Raw genomic sequence first — 16,123 nt, 5'->3', positions numbered from 1 at the left:
TCACCCACCCGTGCCTATGCGTGAGGCGGGTGCGGGGAGGAGGAAGGTTGGGCCTTGCTCCACGCTTAGGGGATTTAAGGGAAATGTCATGGAGCCCAAAGTCCAAAGGGTGATGGAATGTTGGGGGGGGGTTTATCCCCGACTTGGCCCATGGTTATGAAATAGCACATTCCTGATTAAACACTTTCTGCATTCTGTGAAGCCCTGAGCAAGACACGGGTCTTGAACCTCAGGGAGCTCAGTCTAGTGAGGGAGACAGACAAGTTAAAACTTTACAGCATTTGTTAGAGGCTTTCCGTGCTTCATTATGTAAATATATTAGCTCATATTCATCCTCAAAACATCCTAAAGCTAGGTAAATGTTTTATCTAGTTTAGTTTTACAGATTCCTAAAAAGGTACATAGCCAGTGAATGGTAGAGGGACAACCACCAATGGCAGTCTATTGTCACTGGAGCTATGACAGAAAATTACCGGATAAGAGGGGTCTTCACCTCAATCTGGGAGTTTAGGAAGGCTCTTCTCAGAGAAGGTGATATTTAAGCTGGGTCTTGAAGGTCAAGGCGGAGGTGAGGTTGAGGATATATGGAGGGGCCCCTCAAAGTGCATGCAGACATTACCTAGGATGGGATGTGGGGTCATAAGGAGGGAGGCTGGCAGAGAAAGACCCTCAGGGACTTTGAAAGATTAAAGGATCCAATGCAGCAAAGCTTTGAGGGACTAGAGGGAAGGGGATGGGTTTGACTATTAAGGAGCTAGAATCCATAGGAGTGGACAGGAAAGGGAGGAATGGAGCTGAAGTAGGGGCAATTATTAGACCCCTATCTGAACATGCCGAATGTGAGGTGAATTTGGAGGGGGTCAAGGAGGTGATTGGAAATAACAGTTTAGAGATTATCAGGTCAGGAGTACATGACATCATGTTCAGAAGGGGGTACCCGAGAAGACTGAAAAAGGTAGAGGGAGGAGGAAAGCCACAAGTGTCTTATCTAGGAACTCTCGAGAGGAAGGTGTTTCACGTGGGAGTGGTCCTCTTCAATGCTGCTTTGGTGTCTACTGCATTTGTCACAGGTACGGGGAGTGTGCAAGTAGTTTCGGTGGAGGTCTGAGGCTGAAAGTCAGCCAGGAGTGGGTGAAGGTATAAACGGGAGAATGAGGAATCAGAGTGTATACAAACTTTCAGTTGTGAAAAGCACGAGGAAAGTAACTAGTGTGGGGTTGTTGGTTTTGCTTTGTCAGTGGGGAAAGAGACTCAAATGTGCTTTATGTGCTGGTGGAAGGGCTAGTGGAAAGGGAGAGAAGTCGATTATATAGAGGGGAAAGATGATTGAGGAAAGGGAAGGGAATCAGAGATCAGCAGGGTTAAGGCTCTTTGTTATCTCTGGGGAGATGAATGGTTGGTTTGAGGACATAATGCTGAAGCAGTTCCCATCTGACGGATTCTGTTTTACCTGGGAAGTAAGAAAAGAGTCACCGATTAGGAGGGATAAGAGTAGAGGGGAAACAGCTCAGGGAGCAGCAAGTTGGTGGCTATTGTGAATCCTGAAAAGTGTCTTAAAGATCTTTTGCCCTGTATCACTACACCCTGCTAAGGAGGCAGGCCACAGGTATCTCAGAAAGGGAAGATGTCCCCGAGGCCATGGTGGGCCAATCATATACATGCAACACTATGTTTCATCCAGGAGGTGGAACAAGAAAATGGCCTTGGCAAGGGGGTATTGCTTTCACAGAGGCCCAAGGCCAGGAGAGGAGATCCTGCTCTACTCCATACCAGAGACCTGGCCCAGATTTGTGCTGGGGGTGCAGGCAGAAGATCTCACAGGCCTGGAGGACATGAGGCTGGGTTGTAGGTCTGGGCCTCCCTTAACTGCTGGCACTTCCTGTTCTGGGCCCTTACAAGTTTTCAGCTGAAAAGGCAAAAAGGTAACAACTGCAGACTCATGAAGTACTTGATAAGTGCCAGCCACCGTTCTAAGAACACTGAATGTAATAACTCTCTTAAGCCTTACAACCTATCAGGTACCTACTGCTATTTTCATTTTATAGATGAGAAAATTGAGGTGCAGACAGAGGAAGACAGATGAACATCATCTAGCTCATAAGTGTCAAAGATGGCATTTGAACCTAGACAGCCTGGTACCAGAATCTGGACTCTTAACCAACACTTCATACAGCTTCCTACCCACTTCATATGCTCTGAGAGGGGAAGAGATGATAGTAAAACATGGGAACTTAGGAGCTCAGAGGCATCCTGGTGCCCCTCTCTGGTGCCTATTCACAAAGCCTTCCCAGCCACCATAGGAGGAATCCAGAGGTTGCTGCCCCAAGCTGTTTTATTGGGAAAGAAAACACCATGAAGTTGTCTTCAGGAGATGTATGGTCCCCAGCCCATGATCTGTTTGGAAAGGATTAGGACAAGGTTCCATGGTTGGACCACCTTCTGCTCCTCGAGTCACAGGTCTGGTGCTCATGTCTCTCTAGGTGGAAGCCTGGCCCATGGACTCAGGGACAAGTTCTGCAGGCCCCACAGCCTGGTCTTTGGAGGCAGCCCCATGGGGCAAGTCCGTATACTTGCAGGCAGAACCGCGGGACAGATGGGCTGGGTAGCGTCTCCGGTTGGTATCCATTTTGGAGAGAACTGCTTGAGGCAGATCCACATGGCAGCGGGCTGCCAGTGCCACCAGGTAGATGAGGACGTCACTAAGCTCCTCCTGGAGGGCTGTCCGCTCCCTGGGGGGCCAGGCTTGGGGTCCAGGTTCCTCATCAGGCTTCCACTGACTGGAGGCAGAACACACAAACAGACACACACATGCTAGCTATGAATGGGCTCCACCTCCCCATTGAGCACTAAGCCCTTGCAGTGATGAACTCAACCACCTCCCTCCAAGGTCAACCGAACCCATCTGGGCCCTAGACAGAGTTAGAGTGGGGAGGAGACCCCCACAGAGGATTCATCCAGACCTCTGGGACCCTACCTGAGCTGGAGAGGCCAAAGGCACATTTCACTTGCTCAGCCAGGGCGTTGAGACCAAATTTCATTCTCTCTAGTGCTACCATTGCAACCCCAGACTAAACCTCAGGCCTGGACCACTGGGGAACCTCCTGATTCATCTTTTCTACTTCTACTTTTGCCTAGAACCATCCTTTAAAAGCACAGATTACTCTTTGTCCTTGCTGAATAGCTCCTAACGGTGTTTGGAATGAACTCTAAACTAAATCTAAACATGCTTACTAGCCTTACATGATCTTCCTCCAGCCTCTTCCAATGTCACTGCCCACCACGCTCCCTCCTCCTCCCCACCTGCAGCCACTCCACCGTTTTCTGTCGAAGAAACAGGCCAAGCTATTGCAGGGCCTTTGTATGTCCTACTCCCACTGCCTTGAATGTTTTTCCTCTTCCTTACCCCTGGCTGGCTCTTTCCTGTTATTCTGGCTTCAGCTCAAATGTCACCTCGGAAAAGGCTTTGCTTTCCCACTTACCTTCTCTCATCACCTTGTGTTATTTTTGTCATATTCCTTTCATGATTCCAGATCTTTTAAAGTTAGTTTATCCATTTATTGTCAGTCTCCTTCCACTAAAATGTCAGTTGTGTGAAAGTGGGAAATGTGCTTGTCTTGTTCAGGGACTATCCAGCACACAGCAGATGCTCTTAAATCTGTAATGAATGGTTTTGCCATCTCCACAGCAACTACCTCCTCACAGGTAGACCTACCTACCTCCACTCTCTTGGGATCAAGTCCACCCTGCAGACACAGCAGTCTTTCTTCTACCCAAATCTGGTCAGGTCTTCTGTCCAAATTCCATCACTTTCTAGCCCCAATTCTATCTTTCTGGGTTCATCTCCCACCTGTCCTCCACTACCCTGCCACTCATTAAGTAGGTATAATAGTGAGTGGCCATTGTGTGCTAGGCACTTGGGACATACCAGGAAATAAAACAGATACAAAATCCCTGCTCTTCCTTGAGGTGCTTACATTCAGATTTCCCCTTAATTTAACTGGCCCTTTCCTGCCTCACTACATTTGCAAATGTATTTCCTCAACAGGCAGGACCATAGAACACCTTCCTTCTCCACCCAGAGGTCCAGGAAAAAGGTTGTTGCTACTACCCACCCCCCCAGCTCAGGCCTAGATCTGCCTGTCTGTGCTAGGAGACAAGGTGCCCCTAGAAGGGACATGGTAAGGGAATCATCTCTGTATCCCCAGTCCCAAGGCACAAAGAATGCCTTCATGAAGGGGAAACTGAATCCATGAATGTTTGAAAATCAAATAAAATCCTCTCCCACCCTCCCCCCAGCAACACACAGGCCTTTCCATCTACTCACAAGAGCTCGGCCAGCTCCCCCACTTCCCCCACCAAGGCCAAGAGCAGGTTCCGAGGCTGGTGGAACTGGCCCCAGTCTCGCTCAGCGGCAAACTCAGCGTGGAGGCGGCGGCTGCAATAGGACAAAGGGGTGGAAGCCCAGAGTCCCAGGGTTAGAGGCTGAGGGAAGAGAAGACACAGGGCCCAGGACCCCAGTGATATGTAATGGGGACATGGGCACTAGGAGATTCTACAGCCAATTCTCTGGATGGCCGTGGGCAACTCAATCCTTCTCTATGGGACTTGGTTTCCCTATTGTTCTCCTAAATACATCCTAAACTCTGGCCAAATCAAACAATACCGTCTTCTGCACTATTCCGCTTTCTGCTGCTGCTGCTGCAGTTTCCTCCACCCAGAATCTCGTCCCCCTATCTCTGCCCATCTATATCCTACTTATCTTACAGGGCGCAGCTCTAGGACCACTTCCACTAAAAAGCCTTCCGTGATTTCTTTCAGCAAGAAATGTCTCCCACCCTCTTAGCATTTCATTTACCCTTGTCTTACCACCCACTCCTGGAAGGCAGAGGCCATACAGACTCTGGTATCTCCCCAGGGCTGGGCTGAAAGGTGGGCCTAATTTTACTCACGGGGCGTCACCCGACTTCCACTGCCTCGGGTGTGCACCGCTGCGCCCATTTTGCAGATGAGAGGATCAGCAGGCTCACTCGAGGTCAGCCAAAAAGGCCGGGATCCGAGCGCCGCTGCCAGCCTTCTTTCTGACCACGTGGCGGGACCCTCCCCCAAAGAAGGGAGAAAGGGTGGGTGAGCCCCAGCCCAGGCTAGGCAAGGACAGCTTACATGTCCTCGAGCGTGGGTTCCGGGCTGAAGGTAAACGGGGCCGCAGCGGCCGTGCCCTCTCCTCCCGCGTTCCCACGCGCGTCCCCAGCAGCCTGGGACATGTCGCCCACCCGGGTGGCTGCAGCCCTGATTGCAAGGGAGAACTCCGCGGCCAGCTCCGAGCCCGCCTTCAGAGGTCCTGACCAATCACGGGCGGTCTTGGTTCCTCGACGGGGAGGAGCCAAAGGAAAGACCAATAACATATTTGGCATTTGTTACAGCCCGCCCCTTGCCCGAACTGTACCAATCCGAGGGAGCTACCCGAGGACGCGCCTACTCAGGCCCCCTCGAGCTCTTCTGATTTGGCCAAACATCTTAAAGACCTGGGTACCAGATTCGACGCCGCGAAGAGACAAAGAGAAAAGGGCAGAGGGCGTGGAGACCCAAGCGCTTCATTTCCCTTGTGGGCGCCAGATGGCGCCAAAGCGAAACGGAGGGGGCTTTCAGGGAGAACTCCAGAATTGAAGGGCCGCAGGCATAGTCTCTCAGGTTTAGGGGCGCTGACCAGTGTCCGCACTGGTGGAGAGAGCGGCTCAGTGTCAGGATGAGGAGCACGGTTTCCTGTCCCACTTCAGCTCCTTCTTCCTCACCTGGTTTATGTCTTTGGAAGGAGGTGGCCCGCGTCCCCGAGGGGATTTGTCGTTGTGGTCTGGCCTCTGCCCACCTCTCCAGCCTCACAGGTCACCCACCTTCCCTTAAGGTTCTCTGAAAGCACCAAGCTCTGTTGCATTAGAGGATTGATGAGATGGTGAATGGCGGAACTCACTTTCGAATCTGAGAACCAGTGAGTTATTGGCAAAGGGAAGAGTAGAGAGCTTTATGAAACCCAAGAAGGAATTTAATGGTATAAGGAAATATTTATTGTAAGCCTATCAAGGGCCACTGTCTGCTGTCCAGTAATTTAAAGGGGCCTGGAGTTTGGTGGGAGAGAAAGAATAAGAGAGTGGAGGAAAGGGTGGAAAGTCCAAGTTCAGGAATTAAGATCCCCAAAGTGTGGCAATTCCACTTCTAGGTGGAAATACCTTTGAGAAGTTGGTACTAGTGTACACGAAGTTTATTGCAGTTTTGTTTGTAATAGTGAACTTGGAAATAAATGAAATGGCCGTCAACAGAGGAGTCGGTACTTTGAAATATATTTATGCGATGGATACTCTTCAACTGTTAAAGTTGAATGTGACAACAAAAACAAATTTGAACCGTTTTAAGCAAGAAAAGGGAATTTTTTATAAGGATACAAGAGTGTCTCCAGGATACAGCTGGACCTCAGGATTGAACTGGAGCTACGGTAGCTGTTTAAAACATTATAAATGTATTAACTCATTTCATCCTTGCAGCAACTGTATGAGGTAGGTATTATTATCATTCCTATTAAATAAACTCAGAGGTTAAGTCATTTATTCAAGGTCAACAGCCATTACGGTGGTACAGCCAGGTTTCAAATGAAGGTAGCTTCCTTCAGAGTTTGTGTTATTAGCTACTACAGTATATTGCCTCAGATAGTGATAAGTACTAGGAAGAAAATTTAAAATGTTACAGTATTTTTAATGCAATGAAAAGTGATTGGAGGAATCTTTATACTGTATGGCCCAGGGAAGTTGGTAGGCATTGTTGGTCACCTACTTAACCGCCCTTTCCCCTTTCCCCATTCTTGCAGAACAATGATTTTGTTCCCTCCCCCACTTGATTGGCCTACCCATCATTGTGGTCCCATTTCCCTGACCATTGATTGGGTTATTGATGAACCTATGATCTATTCTTGTCAATAAGAAGTAAAAAGAAATTGGTTGGGGACTTTTGGGGAAAGTTCTTAGTTCTTTAAAAAAAAAAAGAGACCTGGGCAGGCCACAGTGGCTCAGCAGCAGAGTTCTCTCCTGCCATGCAGGAGACCCAGGTTCATTTCCCGGAACCTGCCCATGTAGAAACAAAAAGGGACCCAGGGATGTTTTTACCTCTAGGTGTTGGTGAGAAAATGGGATTGGGAGGGCAGCTAGTTCACAGGCTGAGATTGACAGATGAACAAGATAGACAGGACCTGAATCTTTGATGACACTGATGAGTCAGCTCACAACTTACAAAATACCCAAACTTGGGGCTCTGGTTTATAAGATAAATCTCTTTATTAGTCAAGCATCTTTTAGTTGGGTTTCCTGTTCCTTGTCTTTGAGGCAGTGACATCATTTAAGATGAGCAAAAATCTGGGGCAATAGAGTTCTAAATAGAGGGAAAAGTGCTTAAAGCAGTACAGGCTTGGTATATTTCACAGGCAGTAAGAATTTCAGGGTGGCAGGAATATAATAAGCAAGGGGGAGAGTGAGTGGATATGGGGTGGCAGGCCAGAACAGAGGCCAGATCAGGTAGCACCTTGTCACACCCATGGAATAGAAACAAGTCTTTTATTTTAAGTATCATGAAAACCATTTGGAAGGTTTTAGCAGGGAAGTGATTTAATCATATTTTGCATTTATGAGCCCTCTGGCTACTGTGTTGGAGGAGGGAAAAAATAGAAGCAGGGAGACCACTTAATGAAGCTACTGCAGTTCTCCAGCAAGAGATGTTGGTGGGTGAAGGTGGAGAACATATTTTGGAGATAGTTCCATAGGTCTTGTTGCTTTTTAGAAGTGGAGGATGGGAGAAAAGGTAGAATCAAGCATGGCTTATAGATTTTGAGTGTTGAGCAACTTGAAGAGTGAATGGAGTCTCATATTAGGAGGGGGATGTTGAAGTGGGTGCAGGTTTGAACACTTGGGGCATCAAGAGTTTCGTTTAGGGTAAGACAAATTTAACATGCATTTAAGTTGGCATGTAAATTTATGAGCCTAACATATTCAGATTCTCAGATCCTGAGATTCAAAATCTCAGCCATTTAGACAGTCCTTAATGTCATGGAACTGGAGGAGACAGACTATTACAAGAATCTAGGTAGACAAGACCAAGATTTGGTAAATACCAGCTTTTAGCAGTTGAGCAGAGGAGAATTGGTAAATGAAATAGGAGAAAAATTGGCAGAATGTGGTATAATGAAGGCTAAGAGAGGAATGTTTCCAGAATGAGTGAACATCTGACTGAGCTTCTGGGTAAGATGAGGGCAAAGAATTAGCCACAGATGTAGGCACACTGAAGTTTGGATATGTGGGACAGTAGAAAAGGGAATTCTGGGTAACTCTTGGCTTTCAGGTTGGGAGAATGGGATGGATAGTTTGGCCATTTGCTGAAACGAGGACACAGAAGACTTGAGAGTTGTAGAGGAAGGAAAGATAATAAACTTAGTTTAGGACACTGTCGTAATTTGCCTGAGCTGATACCATAAATACCACAAACTGGTACTGGCTTAAACAACAGGAATTTATTGGCTCATGGTTTTGAGGCTAGAAGAAGTCCAAAATCACAATATCAGCAAGGCTTGTTCTGTTCTCAAAATCTGCAGCATTCTGAGGATGGCTTCTGGCAATCATTGGGGTTCCTTGGTAATATTTCTGCCCCCTGTCACATGGCGATGTCCTCTCCTTTCTTCTGGGTTCCCACTGACTTCCTGCTTCTGGCTCCTTCCTGTACTTCCTCTTTATAAGGCCTTCAGTAATCTGGATTAAGACCCACCATCATTCAGGTGGCCACATTTAAATTAAAAGTGACACCTTCAAGAGGTTCTATTTACAATGAGTTCACACCCATACGGATGCGGATTAAGACTAAGAGCATGTCACAGGCAGCAAAAGAACAGCTTTTGTACATCAAAGGACTTCATCATGAAAGTAAAAAGATAATGTACAGAATGTGAGAAAATATTTATAAGCCACATATCTGATAAGTGTTTAATATCCAGAATTTATAAAGAACTCCTACACTCAATGACAACATCCCAATTAAAAAAATGGGCAAAACCCTTGAATAATTGATATACCTCAAAAAACGATATACAAATGGCAAAAAAGCACATGAAAAGATGCTTAACATCCTTAGCCATTAAAGAAATGCAAATCAAAGCCACAGTGAAATACCACTTCACACCTACTAGAATGTCTACTATTAAAAAAGAAAAACAATGCTATCAAGTGCTGGAGAGGATGTGGTAAAACAGGAAGACACACTGATTGTTAGTAGGAATGTAAAATGTTGCAGCTTCTATAACAAGATTTGGAAGTTCCTCAGAAAGTTAAGTATAGTATTACCACATGACTTGGCCATCACACTTCTAGGTGTATACCCAAAATAAATGAAAGCAGGGACTCGAACAGATAACTGCATACCTATGTTTGCGTGCCATCATTCACAATTGCCATACGATGGAAGCAACCCAAGTGTCCATCAACAGATGAATGGATAAGTAAATATGGAATATTATACAGCCATGAAAAGGAACAAAGTCCCAAATCATGCAACAGCATGGATGAAACTTGAAGACATTGTGTTGAGTGAAATCAGCCAGAAACAGAAGGACAAATATTGTATGATCTCACTGATATAAAATAATTAGAATAAGCGAATTTATAGAGTCAGAAAATAGAATACAGGTTACTAGGAGAGGGACAGATTGGGGAGTTAAGGCTTAATTGGTGTAGAATTTCTGTTTAGAGTGATGGAAAAGTTTTGGTACTAGATGATGGTGATGGTAGCATAACATTGTGAATGTAATTACCACCACTGAATTATATATCTGGATGTGGTTTAAGGAGGATTTTAAGTGGTATGTATGTTACTAAAATAAACATTAAAAAAATTAGATTAAGAGCATGTGTTTGTGGGGATACCTAATTCAACCTACCACAGACACTTTGAGTCCAAGATGTCTGACAGGCAGATGGACATACAGGTCTGAGTTTAGAGCTTTGGCTTGCCTTATGGGTCTGGGAACTGGAAGTTTAAGGAGCCACTTACTTCTGCTAGCTCCTTCCCTAGTGTTTGCTGAGCTATAGCCAGAACAGCTCCAGACAGGGACCAATACTCTTGTACTGAACTATAAAACACTACCTGGAGAGATGCTTTCTCAGGAGTGCTCTACGTCTCTTATTGGGGAAGACCAGGACTTCTAGAGCCCATAGGTCAGATGTTCCTTGGAGATTGATGGGAAAGAGGAGGCACTTCCTCTGGCTTCCTCCCAGGAGATCTCTGGCAGAGCCATAAGGCTCTTGTATATCATCCAGTCGGGACATCCAAGTTCCTTTTGCTCCAACACATCATCCTCTGAACACTAGTGAAGCCCAGCCTCAGCACAGCACAGAGTTGGGGTAGTAGGGGAGGCTACTGTGGGGGCAAGGAGGGAGAACAGATCTGAACCTATGATTGGTCCATCATCTGCACTCTTCACTCCAGATTATTCCTTCTCCCCACACCCAGGCAGTCTTCCCCATTCTCCCCAGACCGTCTCAGCAACCCAACCTCCCTGCTTTAACCAGGACCATATTTATTGTGGTTGACTTGCCTTTGATTGCGCCCTTTACAAGTCTACCCCAGCCAAGAGTCTAGGTGCGCTAGCCTTTACAAGTCCAAGATGTTCCCCCAGTGCAGGCTAATAAATATTTAATGACAGGACAGGTGCCCTCCTACTCCAAAGATTCTGGCCACTTTCTTCTCCAGGGCCAGGGTGGTGTGACTGGTTCCAGAATGGCAGAGTTGAGAAACTTTAGGGTGAAGGCAGTGATGAAGCCAGTAGAAAACAAAATAGCAGAGGCCAGAAGCTTTGGGATCATTAGGTCAGAGTAGGGTGGTGATGGGGGAACCTGGACTAATCAGAGTCCCCAAAGACATCACGGTGTGATGGGAAACTGGGAGTCAGGTGATTGAGAAACTGCCCACTAATGGGCCATTGGGAGAGTCAGTTCTTTTTCCTGAGTCACAATTTCTCTATCTATAGAATGGGGATCTAGCTAGGTGACCTCCAAAGACACTTCATGTGAGTGCTGGGAGAACAGGGATAATGCATATAATTCTCATGGTTGTATCCCCAGCACCTATCACAGTGGTTGGCTCATAGTAACATTTACTCTGATTGAATTTTTCAGGTGTCATCATGACCAAGGTCCTTTAAGGCTCTCTAGCCCGGCCCATTCAGGCCTAAGGAGTCCCCAAAACCCTTAGAAGTCTTGCCCCAACCTACTTTTCTAGATTTATTCCTTTACACTCATGCCAGAATTCAGCCAAATGTTCCTCACTTCCCCCCCCGCCCGCCCAACTTTCCTCACGTAGTTCCCTCCATCTGGAATGCTCATTCACCTTCTCTGCAAATCCAAATCCAAGTTCTACCCATCCTACAGAACCAAGTCCACCACCTCTTGGAAGCCTTCCTAAACTTCTTCCAAAAAGGAAATAATTTAGCCTTCCATAGCACTTCATCCACCTTGGCTCTCAGGGCACCTACCAGTTTTCACTTTCTTGGGGAAATTGGTGTCTTCGTCTTACCTCTCCATTTAGACTGGAGTCTTCTGGAGAACAAAAGAAGTGTCAGGCTTGCTTCTTCAGGTTCATTTAAATCTATTAAAGGAGTAGATTTAATAAATGCTCATTTGTAGGAACACATCTCACGGGAGGTCCCCACGACTTCCCTGCCATAAATGTGTATGTCTGTGCCCAGTTTACAAATGAGGAACTGAGGCCTAGGGAGGTCAGGAGATTTGTACAAGATTACCCAACAAGGTGAAGGGTGGAGTTCACAAGCATTGGGGAGTGCTCCTCAGCAAGTGAAAGGAGACCTCCCCACTACGTGGGAGAAAAGGAAGTAGTTCACATATGCTTCGGGACATGCTGAAGTCACTTTGCCACTCCCTTTCCTTTTTTTTTTTAAATTTATTTATTAATTAAAAAAATTTAACAAATGTAATAAAACATTAACATAGATAATCAGTAATTCACAATATCACCACTTAGTTGCATATTCATCATTTCTTAGAACATTTGCATCCATTCAGAAAAAGAAATAGACAATAGAACAAGAAATAAAACAAAAACAGGAAAAAAAAAGACTATACCTATCATCCCCCTTATCCCTTGCTTTCACTGATCACTAGCATTTCAAACTAAGTTTATTTTAACATTTCTTCCCCCTATTATTTATTTTTATTCCATATGTTCTACTCGTCTGTTCACAAGGTACATAAAAGGAGCATCAGACACAAAGTTTTCACAATCACACAGTCACGTTGTGAAAGCTATATCATTATTCAATCATCCTCAAGAAACATGGCTACTGAAACACAGCTCTACATTTTCAGGTAGTTCCCTCAAGCCTCTTCATTACATCTTGAATTACAAGGTGATTTCTACTCAATGCCTAAGAATAACTTCCAGGATAACCTCTGGACTCTGTTTGGAATCTCTCAGCCATTGATGCTTTGTCTCATTTCACTCTTCCCCCTTTTGGTCGAGGAGGTTTTCTCAATCCCTTGATGCTGAGTTTCAGCTCATTCTAGGCTTTTTCTCAATCCCTTGATGCTGAGTCTCAGCTCATTCTAGAATTTCTGTCCCACGTTGCCAGGTAGGTCCACACCCCTGGGAGTCATGTCCCATGTAGACAGGGGAGGTTGGTGAGATTGCTTGTTGTGTTGGTTGGAGACTCCCTTTCCTTTTGTTCTCTGTCTTTCCTCATCATCCCCGTTCCCTTCCTCTAATTGTAGCTTCTTCTCCATTTTCTTTGCTTCCTTTGGCTACCTTTTCCTTTTCCCCCTCTTCCTTTCCCACCATCACTTCCCTATAGTCTGTAACTGTATCCATAGTCTGTAACTATAGGTCTGTTCTGATTTGCACCCAAAACCCTGTTCCCTCTACCACTTGCTACCTCCATTTTGCTGGGTAGCCCCTCCACAAGGAAAGGTTTGAACCCAACTGTTCTCAGCCATTTTCAACCACCTGTTCTAAACCATGTCAGAGTCTCTCCCTATCCCTATCCCTTCTAGGTGGGCTGAGAGGATCCAGGCATCCAAACGTTCTCCTTCCCTTTTCTGCTGCCCACCCCAAGCTAGAAAATGGATCAGTCAGAGAGCCATGTAAGTGGGTAACACAGACCAAGGCCCAGATTTCTTCAAGGCCTAGTCTTAAGAGATTGGTGGTATACTAGTTTCCAATGATAGGAGACATCAAGAGTAAGAAAAATGTGGAAAGAGAGGGTGCCAGGGTCTCCAATGTGTACCCTAATCATTCATTCATTCAGTATATTTTGAGCACTAACCAGGAACCAGGAACTGTTCTAGGTGTTGGAGCTTACATACCAGCAGAAGGGGATGATTATAAAGTAAGCTAAAATATTCTCAGGATTAATTACACATTAGGATAAGAACTACAAAGCAAATAAATAGGGTGATGAGTTGGAGAGCAGCTGGGTATTGGCTGGGAGATCAGAGAAGGTCTTTATGAGGATATTTTATTTGAGCCAAGACAGGGTTAAGGAGGATGCAGATAGATGAGGAATGTGAGGTGAGGACCCAGGCAGAGGGAACTGCATGCATAAAGGATCTTGATTTGTTTGAAGCCCCACAGAAAGGTTGATGAGTTTGAGTTTAGTGAGAGAAGTATGGCACATGCTAGGATCTGAAATTGGAGAAATGTAGAAGGGGTGAGAAGATGCAGGGTCTTCCAGAGCATGGAAAGGGTTGGGATTTATGGAATTTATGAGGAAAGCTATTTAAGAGCTTGGAGCAAAAGAGAAAAAAATGATTGAATTTATTTTTTGTTAAAACAGTATTTACCTTGGAGAATTTCAGTTGGTAACAGAGACCATCAGGAGATAGAAATAGGGTAGATATTGGAGCGGAAGGGATACAGATTGCGTAACAGGACCGATTGTAAAAATTCTGAAATGGATAGCACAATACTACCTAACCATAATACAATAATGTTAGAACACTGAATAAAGCTGAATGTGAGAATGATAGAGGGAGGGGGGTCTGGGGGCAAAATGAAATCAGAAGAAAAGACCAATGATAAAGACTGAGATGGTATAATTTAGGAATGCCTTGAGTGTATAATGATAGTGACTAAATGTGCAAATTTAAAAATGTTTTTGCATGAGGAAGAAAAAAGGAATGTCAGTAATGCAGGGTGTTGAAAATAGATGGTAATTAATATTTTAAAACTTTAAGTTATGTGTGAGACTAAAGCAAAAAATGTTTATTTGGTACAAAATTTATATTTTGACTAGTGCATTTCCTAATATAATTTATGTAGATAGCTTGGTTGAACACCATAAGTACATGGAACCTTGGGTAGGTCATGAGATTTTGTTGGTTTGTCCAGAGTGATGCCCCGATAAATCCCAGAGTGATTGATCAGTGAGTGGAAAAGTATTTGCAAAGTCCCCTTCGGGGAGCAGTGAGAACGGGGGAAAATTCAACCTCCCCAAGTTGAATTCTTGATATTCTGACAAGCAGTGTGGACAACCAAAGCTATACACTGAGCCCCGAGTCTTGGGGTTTGTTCATATGAAACTTAACCCCACAGGGGATAGGTCAAACTTACTTAAAATTAGGCCTAAGAGTCATGCCCAAGAGAGCCTCTTTTGTTGCTCAGATGTGGCCTCTCTCTCCAGCCAACAGAACAAGCAAACTCACCACCCTCCCCCTGTCTACGTGGGACATGACTCCCAGGGGTACGGACCTTCCTGGCAACGTGGGACAGAAATCCTAGAATGAGCTGAGACTCAGTATCAAGGGATTGAGAAAATCTTCTCTACCAAAAGGGGGAAGAGTGAAATGAGACAAAGTGTCAATGGCTGAGAGATTCCAAACAGAGTCCAGAGGTTATCCTGGAGGTTATTCTTACACATTCAGTTATTATCACCTTGTTATTCAAGATGTAACAGAGAGGCTGGAGGGAACTACCTGAAAATGTAGAGTTGTGTTCCAGTAGCCATGTTTCTTGATGATGATTGAATAATGATATAGCTTTCACAATGTGACTATGTGATTGTGAAAACCTTGTGTCTGATGCTCCTTTTATCTACCTTGTCAACAGACGAGTAGAACATATGGAATAAAGATAAATAATAGGGGGAAGAAATGTTAAAATAAACAGTTTGAAGTGCTAGTGATCAATGAAAGGGAGGGGTAAGGGGTATGGTATGTATGAATTTTTTTCTGTTTTCGTTTTATTTCTTTTTCTGAATAAATGTAAATGTTCCAAGAAATGATTATGATGATGAATATGCAAGTATGTGATGATATTGTGAATTACTGATTATATATGTAGAACGGAATGATCAAAATAGGAATGTTTGCATTTGCTTTGTGTTTTTTGGTATTTAAAAAAATAAAATAAAATAAAAATTAAACAAAACAAAACAAAAATGTGGTATATACACATGATAGACTATTAGGTAGCAGTAGGACAAAAATGAGGTCCGGAAGCATATGACAACGTGATTGAACCTTGAGGACATAATGCTGAGCTAAATAAGCCAGACACAAAAAGATTGGTATAGTATGATTTCTCTATTATGACTCTGATAAAGAGATCAAACTCCAAACCTTGTGGCTCAGGAAGAAAACCTGTATTCATATATAGCAATGAACTAGATGTTGCCTAGTTAAGAATATACAAATGGGGCGGGCCGCGGTGGCTCAGCGGGCAAGAGTGCTTGCCTGCCATGCCGGAGGACCCCGGTTCGATTCCCGGCCCCAGCCCATGTAAAAAACAAACAAACAAACAAAATATAATAAAACAAGAAAATGTTTAAAGATGTTTCCCTTTCTTCCTCCCTTCCTTCCTTCCATCCTTCCTTCCTTCTCTCTGTCTTTCCTTCCCTTCCTCCCTCTCTCTTTAAAAAAAAAAAAGAATATACAAATGACTTCACAAGCAAATGGCTTCCATATGTTCCACATTTTAAACACTGGCCATGTATATAATAAAGATTCTATTAAAAAAAAAAAAAAGGCAGGCCACTGTGGCTCAGTGGCAGAGCTCTTGCCTGCCATGCCAGAGACCTGGGTTCGATTCCCACTGC

The 16,123-nt window shown here is 44.7% G+C and overlaps 1 protein-coding gene across 1 annotated transcript; it reads right to left on the bottom strand.

Moving 5' to 3' along the window:
* Positions 1 to 2,358: 2,358 nt before the first annotated feature.
* Positions 2,359 to 5,320, bottom strand: DCTPP1 (dCTP pyrophosphatase 1). Its single transcript, XM_077140231.1, has 3 exons — positions 5,161 to 5,320; positions 4,325 to 4,435; positions 2,359 to 2,777 (listed from the first exon to the last, which is right to left on the bottom strand). Exons 1-3 carry the CDS (start codon positions 5,259 to 5,261, stop codon positions 2,477 to 2,479), a joined length of 513 nt encoding a protein of 170 aa, XP_076996346.1. The 5' UTR covers positions 5,262 to 5,320; the 3' UTR covers positions 2,359 to 2,476.
* Between the last annotated feature and the right edge of the window lie 10,803 nt (positions 5,321 to 16,123).

The sequence above is a fragment of the Tamandua tetradactyla genome, chromosome 23 (assembly GCF_023851605.1).
Source record: "Tamandua tetradactyla isolate mTamTet1 chromosome 23, mTamTet1.pri, whole genome shotgun sequence".
NCBI lineage: Eukaryota > Metazoa > Chordata > Mammalia > Pilosa > Myrmecophagidae > Tamandua > Tamandua tetradactyla.
This window is presented reverse-complemented; position numbering and strand designations above follow the sequence as displayed.

Excerpts from the sequence above, each read along its gene's own strand:
- DCTPP1 (XM_077140231.1), bottom strand. The coding sequence starts at position 5,261 with ATGTCCCAGGCTGCTGGGGACGCGCGTGGGAACGCGGGAGGAGAGGGC. Across the intron at positions 4,436-5,160 it reads GAACCCACGCTCGAGGACAT|CCGCCGCCTCCACGCTGAGT; the intron begins GTAAGCTGTCCT and ends GTCCTATTGCAG. Across the intron at positions 2,778-4,324 it reads GGGGAGCTGGCCGAGCTCTT|TCAGTGGAAGCCTGATGAGG; the intron begins GTGAGTAGATGG and ends TTCTGCCTCCAG.